Source organism: Cervus canadensis, chromosome 2 (assembly GCF_019320065.1).
Source record: "Cervus canadensis isolate Bull #8, Minnesota chromosome 2, ASM1932006v1, whole genome shotgun sequence".
NCBI classification, from domain to species: Eukaryota; Metazoa; Chordata; class Mammalia; order Artiodactyla; family Cervidae; genus Cervus; species Cervus canadensis.
Window position 1 is genome coordinate 97,991,654 of NC_057387.1, and position 16,029 is coordinate 98,007,682.

Consider the following 16,029-nt stretch of genomic DNA (forward strand, 5'->3'; position numbering starts at 1 on the left):
ACATTTTCCATGTGTTATATTCCAGTCACCCCAATGATCATTTCCTCACTTCATATTTTCATTACAGTTTTGAGATAAGTACTTATATTATTCCTGTTTTTACAGTTGGGGCAACTGGTGCTCAGAAAAACTGAGTAACAAGCCCAAAGACACACAGCTAGCAGATCTACCTCCCCAACCTGTGCTCCACTCACCACCTATCACTGTCCACCTCCTCATTCATTCATTCTTTGCTTTGTTCATTTATTAAATATTCAGAGCCTCTTCCTGTCCTAAGTACCTAGCTGAAGACAGGTATGCCTGAGTCCCTTTCCCAAGGAGGTCGTCATCTGCAGAGAGATACGGCTCAAAGAATTGTAATCTCAGGTATAAAAGCCAGGCCCTGGTGCACCACGCCAGTACTGGATCAGGTGCCCAAGCAGCTGCCACAGGTTGGAGTTTTTGTTGATTTTTTTTTTAATCGAGGTGCTAGAACTCACACCTACTACCTATGTGAACTTGAGCAAATCATTTCACTTCCCTTAAATCTCAGTTTTCTCCTTTAGAAAATGGAGTGAAAAAAAAGACATTTCACTGAATTCTTGTTGGGATTAAATTAACTGGAAGAATATTGTATTCATTCATTCAACAACTATATATCACAACCCAGAGTGTGTCAGTAGCATCTTGGGTCCTGGGGATGCTAGAAGAAGCAGAAAACAGTCATTTCCTTGGAATCACAGAAAGGTTTTTTTAAGTTAAAAAAATATTTTTTAATTGAAGCATAATGTGCATAATGTAAAAATTGGAACTGTCCAAACTGATGAGTTGTCACAAACTGAACACACACATGGAATCAGCACTTATTGCAAAACACCACCGGCAGGGTCAGGACTAGGGCAAGTGAGACACTCACCTCCTGAGTAAAATGTAAGGGGGTGCCAGAAAGCTCAGTCATCAAATAAATAATGTTTTAACGCAATATTTTTTAAAAATCAAAACTAATGCAAAAAAAATTCATGATGACAGAATATCAAAATGTTAGGTAAAGACAGGATTAGTAACAACATCATGATGAGTCACATGAAAGCTTAGGGCAAAGGGTAATATCTGTAAGGCCGATCCTACCTCTTCTGCCTCACCATAGCCCCAGCCCTGATCACCAGCCCCACTCATGGTCACTACCATCCCTCCAAGGTAACTATTATCCAGATTTCTAATCCATAGATAAGTTTTGCCTGTTTTTGAACTTTGCATACACGAAATCGCACTCCTTTGCATTTGGCTTCTTTCACGTCTGTGAGCTGTAGCCACATTCTTGCATGCCAGGGAAAGATGCTTAAAAGGGGAAATGATGACGTGCTGGCTGAGTGTTTGAGAGGCTAGAGGGGTGGCGGGTGGGAGGACGAACCAGCAGAGCCATAGCCAGGCCAGTGGGATGAAAGAAGGGGATGGAGTCCAGTGCCTGTTTTGGAAGGGCAGAGTCCACACGGTTGACTGGGTTGAGGAGGAGGGAGAAAGGAGTGTCGAGGAAGACGTCAGATCTCTGGCTTGGGCTATTTGGTGGATAGAGGAAACGTCTCTGCAGTGGGGACAAGGAGAGATGGGAGAGGGTGATAATTTTAGATTTAATCATGGTGAAGGCTAGCTACCTGTGGCTAGGGACCTGTGGGGCATTCAAAGGGCTGTCTTGGAGGCACCTGGACAGACAAGCCTGGTGCGGGAGACAGCGGGGAAGGGTTCCCACAATATCCCCCAGGGTTGGCGAGCAGGTGGTGGCCCTGCTGAAAGCAGAGGGCCGGGGAAAGGCACGTGAAAGGATAAAGAAGGGGGAGCTGAAAAGTGCTCTGTGAGCAGGCGGTGTGAACAGGTGCGCAAGTCAGAATGAAAATAGTAAACACACCAGACTGTCCTGCCTGGCGCATCAGGCCTTCCAGGAGTCCAACACCGTGTTTACCTGCAGCCTGGGAGGATCGGGGTTGCAGGACATCCCGTGGATTGGGGGCTCTCCCGTCCCAGCCCGTCAGCCCCACTTGCGTCAGCGGCAGCTGACTCAGCAAAGGCTTTTCTCCTGGCTGCCAAGGACGCTTGCCTTTAAAGGCGAAAAAAAAAAAAAAAAAAAAAACCCAGCGTCTTTCCCCGGGCAGCCTTACTCACTTCTGACTCCAGAGTTGCTAAGACCGCCCCCGCACAGCGGCCAGCGCGGCTGGGGACCTGGAGCGTGTTAGCGTGCTCACAGGCACGCACCAGGCCGCCCAGCCAGTCCCAGGGAGCTTTTTTCCTCCGACTGGCTAGGACTAGAACAGCCTGGAATCCAAAAGTTCGAGTTCCTTCCAGGGCTAAATGCAGCCTCCTGCGAACAAAGCTGCCAGTGTGAGCGAAGCTTGGGGAGGGGTTACTTGGTCCTTCCAAGCGGAGCCCTAGGGCTTCACCGCCTCCTTACACTCCCCTTTAAATCTTTGGAGTGCGGTAGGCTTGAGAAAGGGCTGAGACTTCCTCCGGTCCTTCCCTGCTCAAAAACCCTCGATGGCTCCCCACTGCCCACTGAATAAAACCCTAACTCCTATACCTAGCATTTCACCCCGCCTCTTCAGCTGCTTCTGCCACTTAGACTCCGCGAACTTCATCCCCTTCTTGCTCCCAACCCTCTGCACTCCCGCTGCAGGGGCTCCTGAGCCTGGCTCCCTCTACAGTAAGCTGCACCTCCATGACTCGGTGATGGGCATCTGCTCCCTCTCCCCAGGCATCCCAACCTTCCAGGCTCACTTCCTTAGGCTTTCTCCGACGTTCCCTCCCTGGCTGGAGTTAAATCTGGTCGCGGAGGACTCAGCCATCTAAAAACTAAACTAGTCTACCTGCGAATCTAATATCTGGCCGGTGTCAATAGCGTCTGATGAGTTTACCTCTACACAGTACCTTCTAGGGATCATAAAGCTTTTACAATGAGAACATTTAGAAATGGAATTTCAAGCAAATGATAGGGGTCTATTGGGGCAAGTATGATGGGGGAGGGTGAAGGCAAAGCTGTTTTTCTAGCTACTCTGCTCTGTCTTCAAGTTCCACCCTGACCATAGCAAGGTAGTTTGATTGAATTTCTGACATCACAAATTGTGTGTGTGTGTTAGTCACTCAGTCGTGTCCAACTCTTTGCGACCCCATGAACTGTAGCCTGCCAGGCTTCTCTCTCCATGGAATTCTCCAGGCAAGAATACTGGAGGGGATTGCCATTTCTTCTCCAGAAGAACTTCCCAACCCAGGGGTCGAACCCTGGTCTCCTGCCTCACAGGCAGATTCTTTACCGTTAAGCTACAAGGAAGTCATAAGTTATTTGGATAAACTTTTGTACATAATCCGTTTTTCCTCTGGCCAACTCAGGAGGGGATTGTCACGCCCATTTTACAGATGTATGTCTTGAGGCTCAGAAGAGAGAACGGATTTATTTGTTCAGTGATGTTTGGCAGGTAAACAGCAGAACTGGGACTCAGGAAACCGAATCCAGGGCTCCACCACCAGGCGTGTGGTCAAGAGATTCTTTCTTCCCTTCAGCAGTTACTCTCTGTCTGTCTCCTGTCTCTGCAGGTGATCTTCCCCTTGCCCAAAATGACCTTCCCTCTGACCCACCTGCTGAACTCATATTTAGCCTGCTAAACCCTGCTCAGCCTGCCTTCTCCCTATCCTGAAGCGCTCTCTACTCCCTCTCCTTCCTTTGTGGTACAAGATCTGCTCCAATACACATTCTTTTTTTTTTGTTTGTTTGTTTGTTTTTTTCCAATACACATTCTTAACCATGCATACCCAGCTCAGTATTGTTGCTGTGCACCTCCCCTCTTCATTCTCTCCAGTCTGGGGAATCCATAAGGTTAGCAACAGGCTTGGTTCCCTCTGTCCCTGGGGAAGCAGCCAGCACAGACAGGGCTGGCCTGGAGAAGGAAAGAGAGTCTGATAGTGAGGGTACCCCCGTGAGCTAGGTGGGGCATAGCCACAGCTGGGAAGAGGTAGACACAGTAGACTGAATGTATTCGGCAACAGGGATCCATGGAGAGACTTGGAGCAGGGAAGTGGCAAAACCCAAAAGGTACTTCAGGGAACACGTGTTGGCAAGAAACAGGCAGACTAGCTGCTCATGTGTTCATTCATTTCTGCCTTCTTCCTTCACCTCTGTGTCTCAGCTATAGAAGCCATCCTCAAGGTGCTCAGTCTGGAAGAAGAGAGAAAGCACAGCAGCACAGTAAGAAACACCAAAAGGTAAAAGTGAGAACAAGTCCCTTGTGGAGGACTCGGCACGCCTCCTGGAAGGGGCCCCATTCTAGAGGTACTTGGTGCCATCAGAAGCACTTCGGCCTGATGAGGAAGGGGTGAAGGGAGTCAGGCAGAGGAAACAATCTGAGCAAAGGTAGAGATGTGGCAAGTGCAAGTGTGAGGGGTGAGGCTAAGCCTGTGAACTAATGCCCTGAAGGCCTTGCTAGCCAGGCTGGACCTTGCTGCCTCTATGGCAACATGGGACATACAAACAGAAGAATGAGGGTCAGCACTAGAGGACGAGGGCTAGAGGTGCCGGAGGCCCTGCAGACAGCAGAAGAGAAGGAGGATGAGGTGGGACAGAAAGGTGAAATCGACAAGACTTAGGGGCTTGGGCACCAGATGCAGAGAGAGGTGGCCCCAAGCTTTCCAGGCTGCGCAACTGGGAGATCTTAGAAATAGGAGCCATGGGCAGAGGTGCACCGAGAAGGGGGCTGCCTTCCCTGCCAGGGCTTCTTGCCCAGCCAGGGAACCCCGTCCCTTGGCCAGCACTGGACCCATAGCCCAGACAGAGAACTCCAGGGGTCATGCCCACGCTCCTCCTTTCCAACAGAAAATAGCCCCTCCTAACCCCTTCCATAGAGAAAGGGACCCTCAGGTTAACCTCAGGATTTTGTCCAGACCTTTGTCCAGACTTTTGGACTAGGGGTCTTTCCCTTCACTGTGTCTCAAGTAAGACATGAGTCCAGAAGAAGGAATAAGGTGAAATCAAATGAAATAAGGCGAAAAAATACCATTACCACTAAAGGGGGCCTTACATGCAAGTCAACATGTGCTAAGTACTCCATGGGCTGATCTGGACATTGTATCTCTCATGAAGCACCTGAAGTTGGTGGTGGTGTTCATTCCCGGTTAACCAGAAGAAAGCAGAGCCTCATCGGCTAGCACCTTGCCTAGGATCATACCAGGGCTGGTCTACAGCGGAGCTGGTTCAAACCCAAGTTCTCTTATGTTCTTACCATTCATATTTTTCACACTTACCTGTCACCATAGAGTCACAGGTACTCTCAGGAGTAGAGAAAAGCTTCACAGAGGAGGTGATATTAAAGTCCTAAGAAGAGGTGGGCATAGATTTTCAGGCAGAGGGCCCAGCCTGTGCTAAAGGCAGCCTTGGTTTACAAACAGGAATGTGGGGTTGGAGAGGGGAAGGGAGAAAATCACGGAGCGAGACCTCTCGTAGTCTAACAAACACTTAAATACCACTTACCACGTAACAGAGGCTGCTCTAAACACTTTTCAAATATTAACTCACTTAATCTTCATAACAGACCTATGAGGTGGTACAATCATTACAGCTAGTTTCCCGAAGTTATCCCTTGGCGGAGTGAGGACCCCAGTCCTCACTCATGCGCGACTGTGTGCGGCTCCTCGTTTTGAATCACAGCCGGTACGAGCTCCTCCATTTTGCTACTGGCCGCTGAAGCCCAGAGAGGTGCGCACACTTGCAGAGAGTCACACAGCCAGAGAATTCTCAGGACTCAGGGAGAGGTGAAGATCCGCAGCCAGAACAAGGTACCCAGCGGGCGCGCTCCCTCCCCACCCCCCTCACTCGCCCGGACCGCGACCGCGGCCCCCTCCCCGCGGAGCCCCGCCCCGGACGTGCCCCAGTTCCCGCCCCTCAGGCTCTGCCCACCCCTCCGCCCCGCCCCCCCAGCTTCGCTAGCCAATGGCTGGGGTCCTATAAAGGCGACAGTCGGAGTGCTCAAAGGTAACCAAAGCGAGAATTCAGACAGTGGGCCCCAGGTCTCAGCAACTAGCTCGCTAGGCAGAGGGAGGCCAAGCGAGTCGCAGACGGAGTCTCGAGACCGAAGCCGGAGCGGGATCCACAGAGCGCAGCCCGCCCGCACACCCGGTGCAGCGACAGTCTCCGGCGCAGCGCGGCCATGGAGCCCACCAGCAAGGTGAGTCCGCGCGCCCGCGGGCCCTCCCTGCCGGGAACAAAGGCGCGGACCCCCGCTGATCGCTCCGCCGGCCTGGGCCTCTCCCCCGGCCGGGAGCGCAGCGCCCTGCCGGGCCGGGAGACAGTGACAGGGATGGGCTCGGGATCTGGCGGGCGCGAGGGCGCCGCGTGCGTAGGTGGCGCCCGCACTGAGTAATTGGCTTCCTTCCGGGGAGCGGCGCGGTCCACGCGGCCCGGCGGGGCCCGGGGACTCAGGGCCCGGGCGCTGCACGTCGCTCACGATCCTCCCCGGCTGAGGCCCCGCGCCCGCTCTTCCAGGGGCGGGGGAGGGTCCGAGAGCGGCACCCATTGGCTGAGCCGGCCGAGCCCCCAGCCGGGCCCCGGCCCTTGAGCGCGGAGGAGGAGGGACCCGCCCCCGCTCGGCAGGCTGGGAACCGCTGCTCTCATTTCCCCGGCGCAACACTGGGCGCGCGGCCTTGTGTTGGGCGTTTTCCGCCGCCCCGCGCGGTCCCCTCGCCAGCCCTCTGGGGCTCCGAGGTGGAGGGCACTCTGTTAAGGCCCGGCTTCAACCCCAGGATGTCCGGCTGCCCGGCTGAGGCGAAAAGCCCGCATACGAGGCCCTTCTTTCCGCGTAGGGCAGGCCCCAGAGCTTTAGCCAAGTGGGGTGATGTGTTCCGAGGTGGCACGTTTCCCTGTTCAGGCGGGGCTGATGAGGGCCGCGCGGAGAGCGTATCCCGGGGGCCGCCGCCGCGATCCCGAAGATGGGGGCAGGGGTTCGGGAAGGGGCTCCGGGCTTGAGTGGAGTCGAAGGAGCGCGCGCCAGGGAGCTGCGGGACGCGGGACTCTGAATAGATGAGGACTCTTCCCGCGGGACCAAACTGCCTCGATACGATCTCTTTTTTACCCCCTGTCCTACAGGGGATCTTTGTGACTTTCCCAGAACGACTCCTTTCCAACAAGTATTTACTGGGCCCCACCTTTTGTGTAGGGCCTTATTTCTTTTCCTCCCTCCCTTCTTCCCCCTTCTATAGAATATGTCAAGTCACTTTTTTTTCTTTGAAACTCGGCAGGGAAGGCGCGAGGGTGTACGTTTTTTCACCTGGTATGTGTTAGTACTGAATTGCGCACTACCCTTCCTATGGGCGAAGGAGGTGTCCGGTGGAACTGAGCAAGGTTTTGGCTGGGCAGAGAGGTGCGTGACAGTGTGGCCAGGCTGTAGCCTCAGCGGGAAAAGGCTCCTTTGTGCCTGAGGAATCCAGACGACTTGCTTCACCAGCCCACCCTGGCCGAAGGGAGACCCTGAGCCCAGAACACATTTCCCGACAGCCGTTATGCTGGGGTATAACAAAATACAAATAAAATGAGAAGCTCTTTTAGCTAATGGTAAGAACTTAGCACTGCAAAGTTTAAATACTTGCTTGCTCTGTTAGCTCAGGGCTCTAGCAGGTCACTTAACCTCCCTGGGCTTCAGTTTCACTGTCTGTAAGAGAAGGATAACTTTTTCACTCCTTCAAGGGAAAGAAATGTCTGTTCTGCATATGATACAGGACCTGGGTGTTTATTTCTTGAGTGAATAAGTCAATATTCTGAGTAGAGAAAAAAGTGGAAGAGAAATTCAACAGCCGCTTAATAGTTTACTAGGCTCTGGGCGCAAATGCTTTTCAATATCACTGACCCTCCATATGGTTCAGGAAGGGAGCTCAGAGAAGTAACTTTCCTGAAGTCACACATCTAGTAAGTGGCTGAACTGGATTTGAACTCAGGCTAATCAGAAAGGGCTTTCAGTCTACACTGTCTCTTTTCACCATGAGCCTTTCTTGAATTTTGAATAGAGGGGAGAGAGTTTGCCTGACTTCCAGGGCTGCCTATGTGCCAGCCAGTTCTAAATGCTGTAGCAGATGGGTGTTCTTCATGCAGTACCCTCCAAACTCTTGATTACCTGCTCCATCAATAAATAATTTTGGAGTGCCTCCTTCCCAGTGGTTTGTCTGCATTTATTCTTGCCTGGGAAATCCCATGGACAGAGGAGCTTGGAGGGCTATAGACTGTGGGGTCACAAAGAGTCTGACGCAACTGAGCATGCACACATAAATTCATATATGTGTACAGTTATAATAATTGATTATATGCGCACATAAAGTAGAAATTTCAAAAGGCAAATACAAAGCAGTTATAGTAAAAAAAAAAAAAAATTCATTTTTTTTGCTAAACCTTCTACAGACCATCCTGTATACATTCTAGAAAAAAGCCCTTCCCTTTGGATCTGCTGACTCGATCAGCACGCCCAGTCCTTTTGTGCAGGAGGTTAAACTGAGGCCTGGAGAGGTTATATCACTTGCCCAAGGTCTTAAAACCAGGGGTGTCTGATTCTGAAGTTCCCTTTGCTATGTTCCTCCTTATCCCCTTGGAACTGGGAACTGACTCTCTGACTTCCCCGCACTTTGTGGTGCTTCTCTGCGGCTCACTGTGATGTTTACCTGAGTGAAAAGTAGGGAGGAGACAAGTTGAAGACCCTTTTGTTCCAGCCGGGAGTTTGCTCACACTCCCTATAGGGCAGCAGACAAGGGTGAGCCCTGCTCCCAGATGTCTCACCCAGCCCTTTGTGAAGACCCCTCAACTAGTCCTTCCTGGCACCCTAATCACACCCCAGGATCTCTGCCGACTCCACCCTCCATACAAAGGAGAAATGAGAAATCTGCGGGGTTCCTCAACCCTTCAGAGGTACAAAGAGCATAGGCTTTTGAAGTCCTGCATTTGTGGTTTTGAATTCCAGCTTTAGCTCAGTTACTGTGTCCGCAGAATGATGTCATTTTCATCATTAGAGTGTCTGCAAGAACTCAGAAATACATGTGTCTGTCTGTCCCCATGGATGCTCCATAAATATCCCTTGCTTCTCTGGACTCCCATGATGCATTGCACTTACCTGGGCCCTAGGTAACCTGGGGTTACCTAGGTTGCAGCCTCTGTCCAGAAGTCTGGCATTCTGGCAACGGGAGCCTTTGGGGAGCCCCAGCATACCAGGGCTGTATCACTTGGTCAGGCAAATCCTTAAAGTTCCAACAGGCCAGTTCTTCTCCACTTGGGGTTTGTCAGGAAGCTGGTTTGCAGAGCAGAACATGGGTGAGAGCGCCAGGCCCCGAGATGGGTCCGCTGATGGGGCTGCCCTGCCTTCACCTGAGGGTGATACAAGTCATGATGACATCACAGTTCAATGGAAAATGACTTTTCCAAGGTCATCAACTAGCCTCCCACCAAAAAACACACTGCCAGCCTTTTTGAGATGGCCCAAGAAGATAAAAGAAAGTCCCCAGCAGGAACCTTCCACTGCATGGCCCAACCCTCTGTTTGACAGATGGTAACTGAGGCCAGAGAAGGAAAGCTTAACCAAGATACAGCTGTCCAAAAATTGGAGATGTTCTTCGCTATTTTTTTTTAATACTTCCTCTTCTACACCCCTCTTTTCTGTGTCACCCTCTGTTCACCCCAAATGAGCAGGAATTCTCAGACTCCAGGACTTTCCAAGCTCTTTCTGGGTACAGTCTAATAGTTGGGTTAGATATAATTTGACAACTGAAAGCCTTCTGTGAATGGAAACAAGACATCCTCACAAAACTATGACCTTGGGGCAGTGACTCTCCTCAGCCTTGGTTTTCTTCCCCATAAATTGGAGGTTCATTCCCCATGGTGCTTGTGGTGAGACTGGTCCAGTGCCCTAAACCAGGGTGGTGGCTGTTTTAAATGGAAGGACCCTTTGCACATCCAGTTTGGGTGTGCAGACATTGTAAACATCTCCATGATGATCCTTGTCCCATGCTAAGCCGTTTCAGGACCAACCCTAACTGGCCTGGAGCTGGGTCATTCCCAAATCCCCCCATAATCAGCTTGTGACTTCAAGGAGCTCAGCTTTACCCAGCACCTCCTGATCACAGGGTGTCAGGGCCTAGAGCTCTGCTCCAACTCCAAGGATACAGTCATCCAGTTCTCCCCCAACCCCCAACCCACTCCACCCTAGCTGGCAGAGCTGAGGAGGCCTAGGACAAAGGAAAACTGTGCAGCATTGGCTTGAGACCTGCAACCTCACCCTTCTCCCACCTCACTCCTGGGCAGAGAGGTAAAAAAGTCACTCAGCATCCCCAGGATAGTGGAGGCTGAGAAGGCTCCTGGTTGGACTTCTGGGCTCAGAGAGGCTGTGTCTAGGCCTGGCCACCGCAACAAACCTCCAGCTATTACCCACCTCTTAGGTGGAGTGGAGCCTAAGGCTCTGCTGTCCAACCTCCAGGCCAGGGAGACAGTAGGTAATGCATAAACATTGGGGTTTTGCGGTAACTGAGCAGGGCTCCCAGACTTTGAACTCTGGTAGACTGAGGACAGTTGACCCTTTCTAAGACTTTAGCACCAACACTTTGCTGGCTTTTGCTTCCCCAGGGCCTTGGCACCATGGAAGGGGAGAGAGCTCTTGCCAGACCCCAGCTTAGACAACCTTTGGCTACTGAGGCCTCTGCTGGACAGGACATCTGCCCAAATCACCTAGTCCAGAGCTCATTGGGGAGTGAGGAGGAAAGGGCTCCACTGGAAACAGCTCTACCATTTCACCCCAGGCCAGCCATGCCTCCTGGTGGAGCTTTTTTCCCCAGCTGTACCTGGCTCAGTGGTAAAGAATCTGCCTGCCAATACAGGACTCATGGATTCAATCCCTGGGTCAGGAAGATCCCCTGGAGAAGGATATGGCAACCCACTGCCATATTCTTGCCTGGGAAATCCTGTGGACAGAGGAGCCTGGTGGGCTACAGTCCGTGGTGTCTCAAAGAGTTGGACACAGCTTGGTAACTAAACAACAACAGAAATAACACCTACCTCTCTAGGTCAGGTTGCAGGGTTTTTTTTAAGTTACAGAAGTAATGGAGCCAAGTGTAGAGAAGCATGCAAAGTAAGAGTGAACATCTCCTCCCAGTTGTAGTCATTGGGTATTTATCCCTCACAGACCTCTTTTTGTGCATGTGTATATATGTGCCTATAAATGGAATTTAGTGTAATTGGATCACACTTTCTACATAGTTCTCTGCAGCCCTGTGCATTCCATCCTGTCCACCCACCAATACCTACGGTGTTTTTCTCTGCACATATAAGCACTTGCTGTGATACAAAGTCATTATCTCCTCCTTCCTTACACACAGTATACATTCTATACATTGTTTACTCCTTTTCTTTCTTCCCTGGCACTCTTTTCATATCAAGTACATATGGGTGTGTTTTATTCTTTCCAACAGCTGCATAATATTCCATTACAAGATGACCTGCCTGATTAAGAATTAAGTGATTGTCCCCATCACTTTCTTTCTTCATACCACTCACCACCTGATATATTTCTACCTTCCCACTCCACCCACTGCTGCCAACCCCCAACTAAAATATCAAGTTCCAAGAAGCAGGGATTCAGTGTAGTTTGTTGCTGAATCTCCATTGACCAGAACAGGGTTGGGGACCTGCACTCCAGTACTGTCTTTCCTTAGTAATATAACTCCTTATTCTTAGGAAGCCTCTTTTATGGAGAACAAGAGATCTTAGGGGAAGGAACTTTTTCAAGGTCACATAAGTTGGGGAGCTGGGACTTAACCTTGTCAGCTGAGAGTGTTGGGGTTGCATATTCCCATTGTCTTATTAAATTAATCTTTTCACAGTCAAATAGGGCACACCTGCCCACTGAACAGGTCCCTCTCTGGGGTGTTGGCTTCTCCACATGCTCAGGTGCTGACTCAAGGAGTCAGTTGTTTGCATTTAACATCAGTTTGAAAGATGATTTGGTTTTGCCTGGAAGGCTTTGAAAAGTCCTGTGCAGCTATCACATGTTGGGTTTGCACATAGCTAGAGCACCTGGGGCTTAAAGTAGAGACTGGCAAATTTTTTCTGTAATGGGCCAAATAGTAAGTCAATATTGTCAGCTCTGTGGGCCGCATGGTCTGCTGTTGTAACACAAAGGGAACCATAAACGATACAGTCTTCACAAACAAGTATGGCTGTGTTACAATCAGATGCTGTTAACGGTAACTGAAATCTGAACTTATTTTTTTTTGGTTGTGCCGTGTGGCTGGCACAATCTTAGTTCTCCAACCAGGGATTGAACCCCAGGTGCCCAGCAGTGAAAGTGCTGAGTCCTAACCACTGGACCACCAGAGAACTCCCCTGAAATATGAATTTAATTATAATTTTCATGTAGCACAAACTTTTGGTCTTCTCTCCCCGCCCCACACCCCCAGCCACTTAAAAACGTAAAACCCATTCTTAGCTGGCAGGCTGGATTTGACCATGACCACGGGCCATAGTTGACTAACCTGGGCTTAGAGCAAAATCAACCCAAGTGGCCAAGAGGTTTTTGAGTGTGGGTCTGGGCTGTCCTGGCTCAGACGGGGCAAGGCACAGCAAGTTGCTGGGATGGAATGTGACCTACATAGGAAGCAAGCACCAGGTAGAAACCTTGTTTCCTTCGGGCACCAGTACCCGGAAGCAGAGGGAGGACGTGAGCAGGAAGGATTTGGCAGCAGAGACCCCTCGAAATGAAGCTTCGCAGCAGCCAAAGGCCTTCTGGCTATCCGCTTTTGCCTCTCTGAGCCTCCCGTGCTCTCCTCCATGAAGTGAGAGCAATCTCTCCCCCAGAGCCTGGTGGTGGTGGTTAAATCAGGATGTGGAAGCAGCCCTGGCACGCTGCCCGGGGCCTGGCTGGTGCTGCCGGCGCTGATAAAAGCAGCAGCTCCCTCCTCTCCTCTTTGCTTTAAAGACTGATGAGCACCTTCTTGCCTCTAGGGCCACCGCGGGGTGCAGGAGTGGCTCAGCCATGCAGAAGTCCTGACATCCCTGGAGGGTTTGAAGAAAAGGGCTTGGAGAGGAGTAAATAAATGCCTCAGGTCACCTGAAGGTCATGCTTCCCAGGGTTATCACACTTCTTGAAAAGACCTGGAAGGCTGGATGTGTTCAAAGAGTAAAATGTCTGTCCAGGAATCCAAAGAACTCAAGTCCCAGGAGTGGCTTCTGTTTGCCAAGTATCCTGTCCCCTACCTTCTGACCTTAGGCTCCCCATCTATCACAGGAGAGCATGATAGCAATTCTGCAATTTCTTGGGCTTCTTTCTGTGTTGACCAGAATTTTGTTCAAATGGAATCTTAGAAATGTACACAAAATCAATTAAAAAGGAGCTGTCATGGATCCAATAAGCCCCTGCCCCCACCTCCTTAGAACTGGGGGCCATGCAGGCCTTGTTCCCTGGTCAATGCACCCCAGGGCCATGTGGGAGCTGTGGGAGGAGGAAGGGATACGAGTGACCTGTGGCTCATCGCGGCCCTGGGACCCTCCTCACAGACCCTCCTCCCACAGGGAGTGACCTACCTCAGTGGCGTGGCCACATGCCCTGCCTTTGCCAGTACTGACCAGGAGAGCCCAGGGCTGGAGCGTGTGCCAGGGAAAGGCCCGGCCCACAGGCTCAGGTCAAAGGCCATGCATGAATTTCAGCAAGTTATGTGACCTGGCCAGCCCCCCGCCCCCGGCATCTCCGTGTGTGGGAAGAGAGGTCCCAAAGCTGGCAGGCACCTCACGGCTGGCTTCCTGGGAGAGGGAGAGCCCTCAGTGGGCCTCAGGACCCCCAGAATTGGGGTGGGGGTGGTGAGGGGTGGGGGCATGAGAGCCGCCTCTGTGCAGGGCCCTGAGCCCAGACATTTGCCTGGGGCACCCCTCAGAGAATCAGGGTTTGAACTCAGAGGCCTTTACCTCCCTGTGGGGTGGGGTGGAGGCTGGAGAGTTACTGTTAAGCTTTTTCCAGCCCTCAGAGCTGATGTTCCAGTCCTCATCAGGGGTTTGCTACATGACCAAGTTGAAATATGTTAGGATGAACGCTGTGCTGGGGGAATAGATACTCACAGAGCCAGTTTTGCCCAAAACACTAATTTCAAAAGTGACCGGTTACCTTTGTGCAGACAGTCAGCGCTGCGTCCCACTCTGGGCACTCTAGGTCCCGTTCTTCAGGAGTTCCCAGTGTGGTGGGGGAACAGCAGTTGGGGGAACAGCAGTTGGGTGTTCCCGACTACTTGGAGCAGAAGCTGGAAACTGTAGAGGACACAGCAAGGGCAAAGGTCTGGAATGGCAAGGGGTATTCTAGAAGGTAGTCCCATTCTGCAGAGGTGGTCATAGGTGGCCGGGGCTCTCAGATTCTGGGCTCTCCATTGCTCCTTCACCTCTATAAAAGGCTTCCATGAGAAAGCCATGAGCTGTGGAGCTTGGAACCCTTCTCATCAACTAGTCCAGCAGCTTGGCACCTAAATAAATACACGTTGAATGAATGGATTGCATCGCTGCCTTTCAGTTCCAGCCACGGGGCTGGTGGAGGCAGATGGCTTCCCCATCCCTCCCTGATTCAGCAGACACCTGTCAAGTGAACTCTGCCGGCTCCATGATGGGCATTGACCCAGAACTTGACAGCAAGCCTTTAGGGAAGGCACTCTTACCCCATTTCCCATGTGAGGAAACTGAGACCCAGAGTCAAAGCCACCACAGAGACCAATTTCAAGGTGAAGGGAAACAGCACTCTGCCCTTCAGCCTGGGTCTCCTGGTTCCTAGTCCAGTAGTGATCACGCTGGGTGTGGTGGGTGCAGCAGGGGCAGAGATGGGTGCCGTGTGCCTACCCAGGAGCGGGGCCATGCTCCTCCGCTGCATCAAGCATCCAGCCACACTGAGTATGAATCCAACTGTGCTGGGCCCCCCATCTTCCTCTGCACAAACTGTTCTGTCTACCTGGAATGCAGTCTTGCCACTGCTTCTCCCCTTGGCAGACTCCCCGCATGTCCTTCGCGGCCCAAATCCAGTGTCACCTCCCAGGAACCCACCTTTGATTGATCATCCCAGGTGAAATGACAAGTTTGTCCCCGCAGGGCTCCCGTAGTGCCCCAGATGAAGCTTGGATCACACCAGTTTCCCCCTTCCCAGTGGACCTGATGCTTTTCCTTGATGTCAGGAACAGGGCCGGGAACATGAATCACTTTTAGTAGGTTCTGATGCAATAGCCTGCCCGGGTGGAGTGCATATAACCCCGTGGTTGGGTGGGCAGTTTTTCTAAAGCAGAGTTTGACCTTGACAGGTGGCAGGCCCCACCCCCAGAGGCACAGCTGCTCAGTGGGGCCCCCAAGACTGACTTCAGAGGCCCAGAGACCCCTGGCACATCAGAGCCAGACTGAGACAGGGCCCGTAGTAATAGTACAGATCCCCCACAGAGCCCTCCTGCGGTGTCATTCAGGCAAGGGTGTGATTTTTGCCAGATCCGCATATCATCTGTATCATTTTTCACTTATGTTTGTTTAAGTTGCTGTGTTCTAAATAATATGAAACCACAAGACTTGTAAAAAATATTTTTGAATAGGTGATACATTCATGTGATACAAAGTGACAAAATGTACAAAAGGATGGAAAATGAAAATGTTTCCTTCTACCCTGCCTCTGCCACCCAGATCCCCAAGGTACACTGCTACCTTTCTTGTACATTCCTTTAAATAAATAGGTAGTATATTCTCCCCCACCCCAGCCTTTTTTTCCTCCACGCAAAAGGTAGCGTACAACACACTGTTCTGAAGCCTTGCTTCTTACTTAATTATAACAAGAGGAATAGGCCAAATCTCTACCTAAAAAGCTTTCTTTTTTAGGTACCCTATTATATAGCTATGCCACATTTCTTCGAATCATAGGTTTGTATTGCTAGTTTTCTGTTTATTCTTGTGTGTACCAGGAAAATACTTATCTTGAATACCGTTAGTATCAGATGATGGCCAACCTCAAGGCCGACCCCAAGCTGACACCTATGACTCGCGGGCAGAAA

The 16,029-nt window shown here is 51.2% G+C and overlaps 1 protein-coding gene across 1 annotated transcript in view; it reads left to right on the plus strand.

The window, feature by feature from the left end:
* The first annotated feature begins 5,970 nt into the window (after positions 1 to 5,970).
* SLC2A1 (solute carrier family 2 member 1) overlaps positions 5,971 to 16,029 on the plus strand; it is a 28,205-nt gene continuing 18,146 nt past the window's right edge. Inside the window, exon 1 of the mRNA XM_043461653.1 lies at positions 5,971 to 6,179. Coding sequence (XP_043317588.1) covers positions 6,162 to 6,179 — 18 coding nt within the window. The 5' untranslated portion in view covers positions 5,971 to 6,161. The remainder of the gene's footprint in view (positions 6,180 to 16,029) is intronic.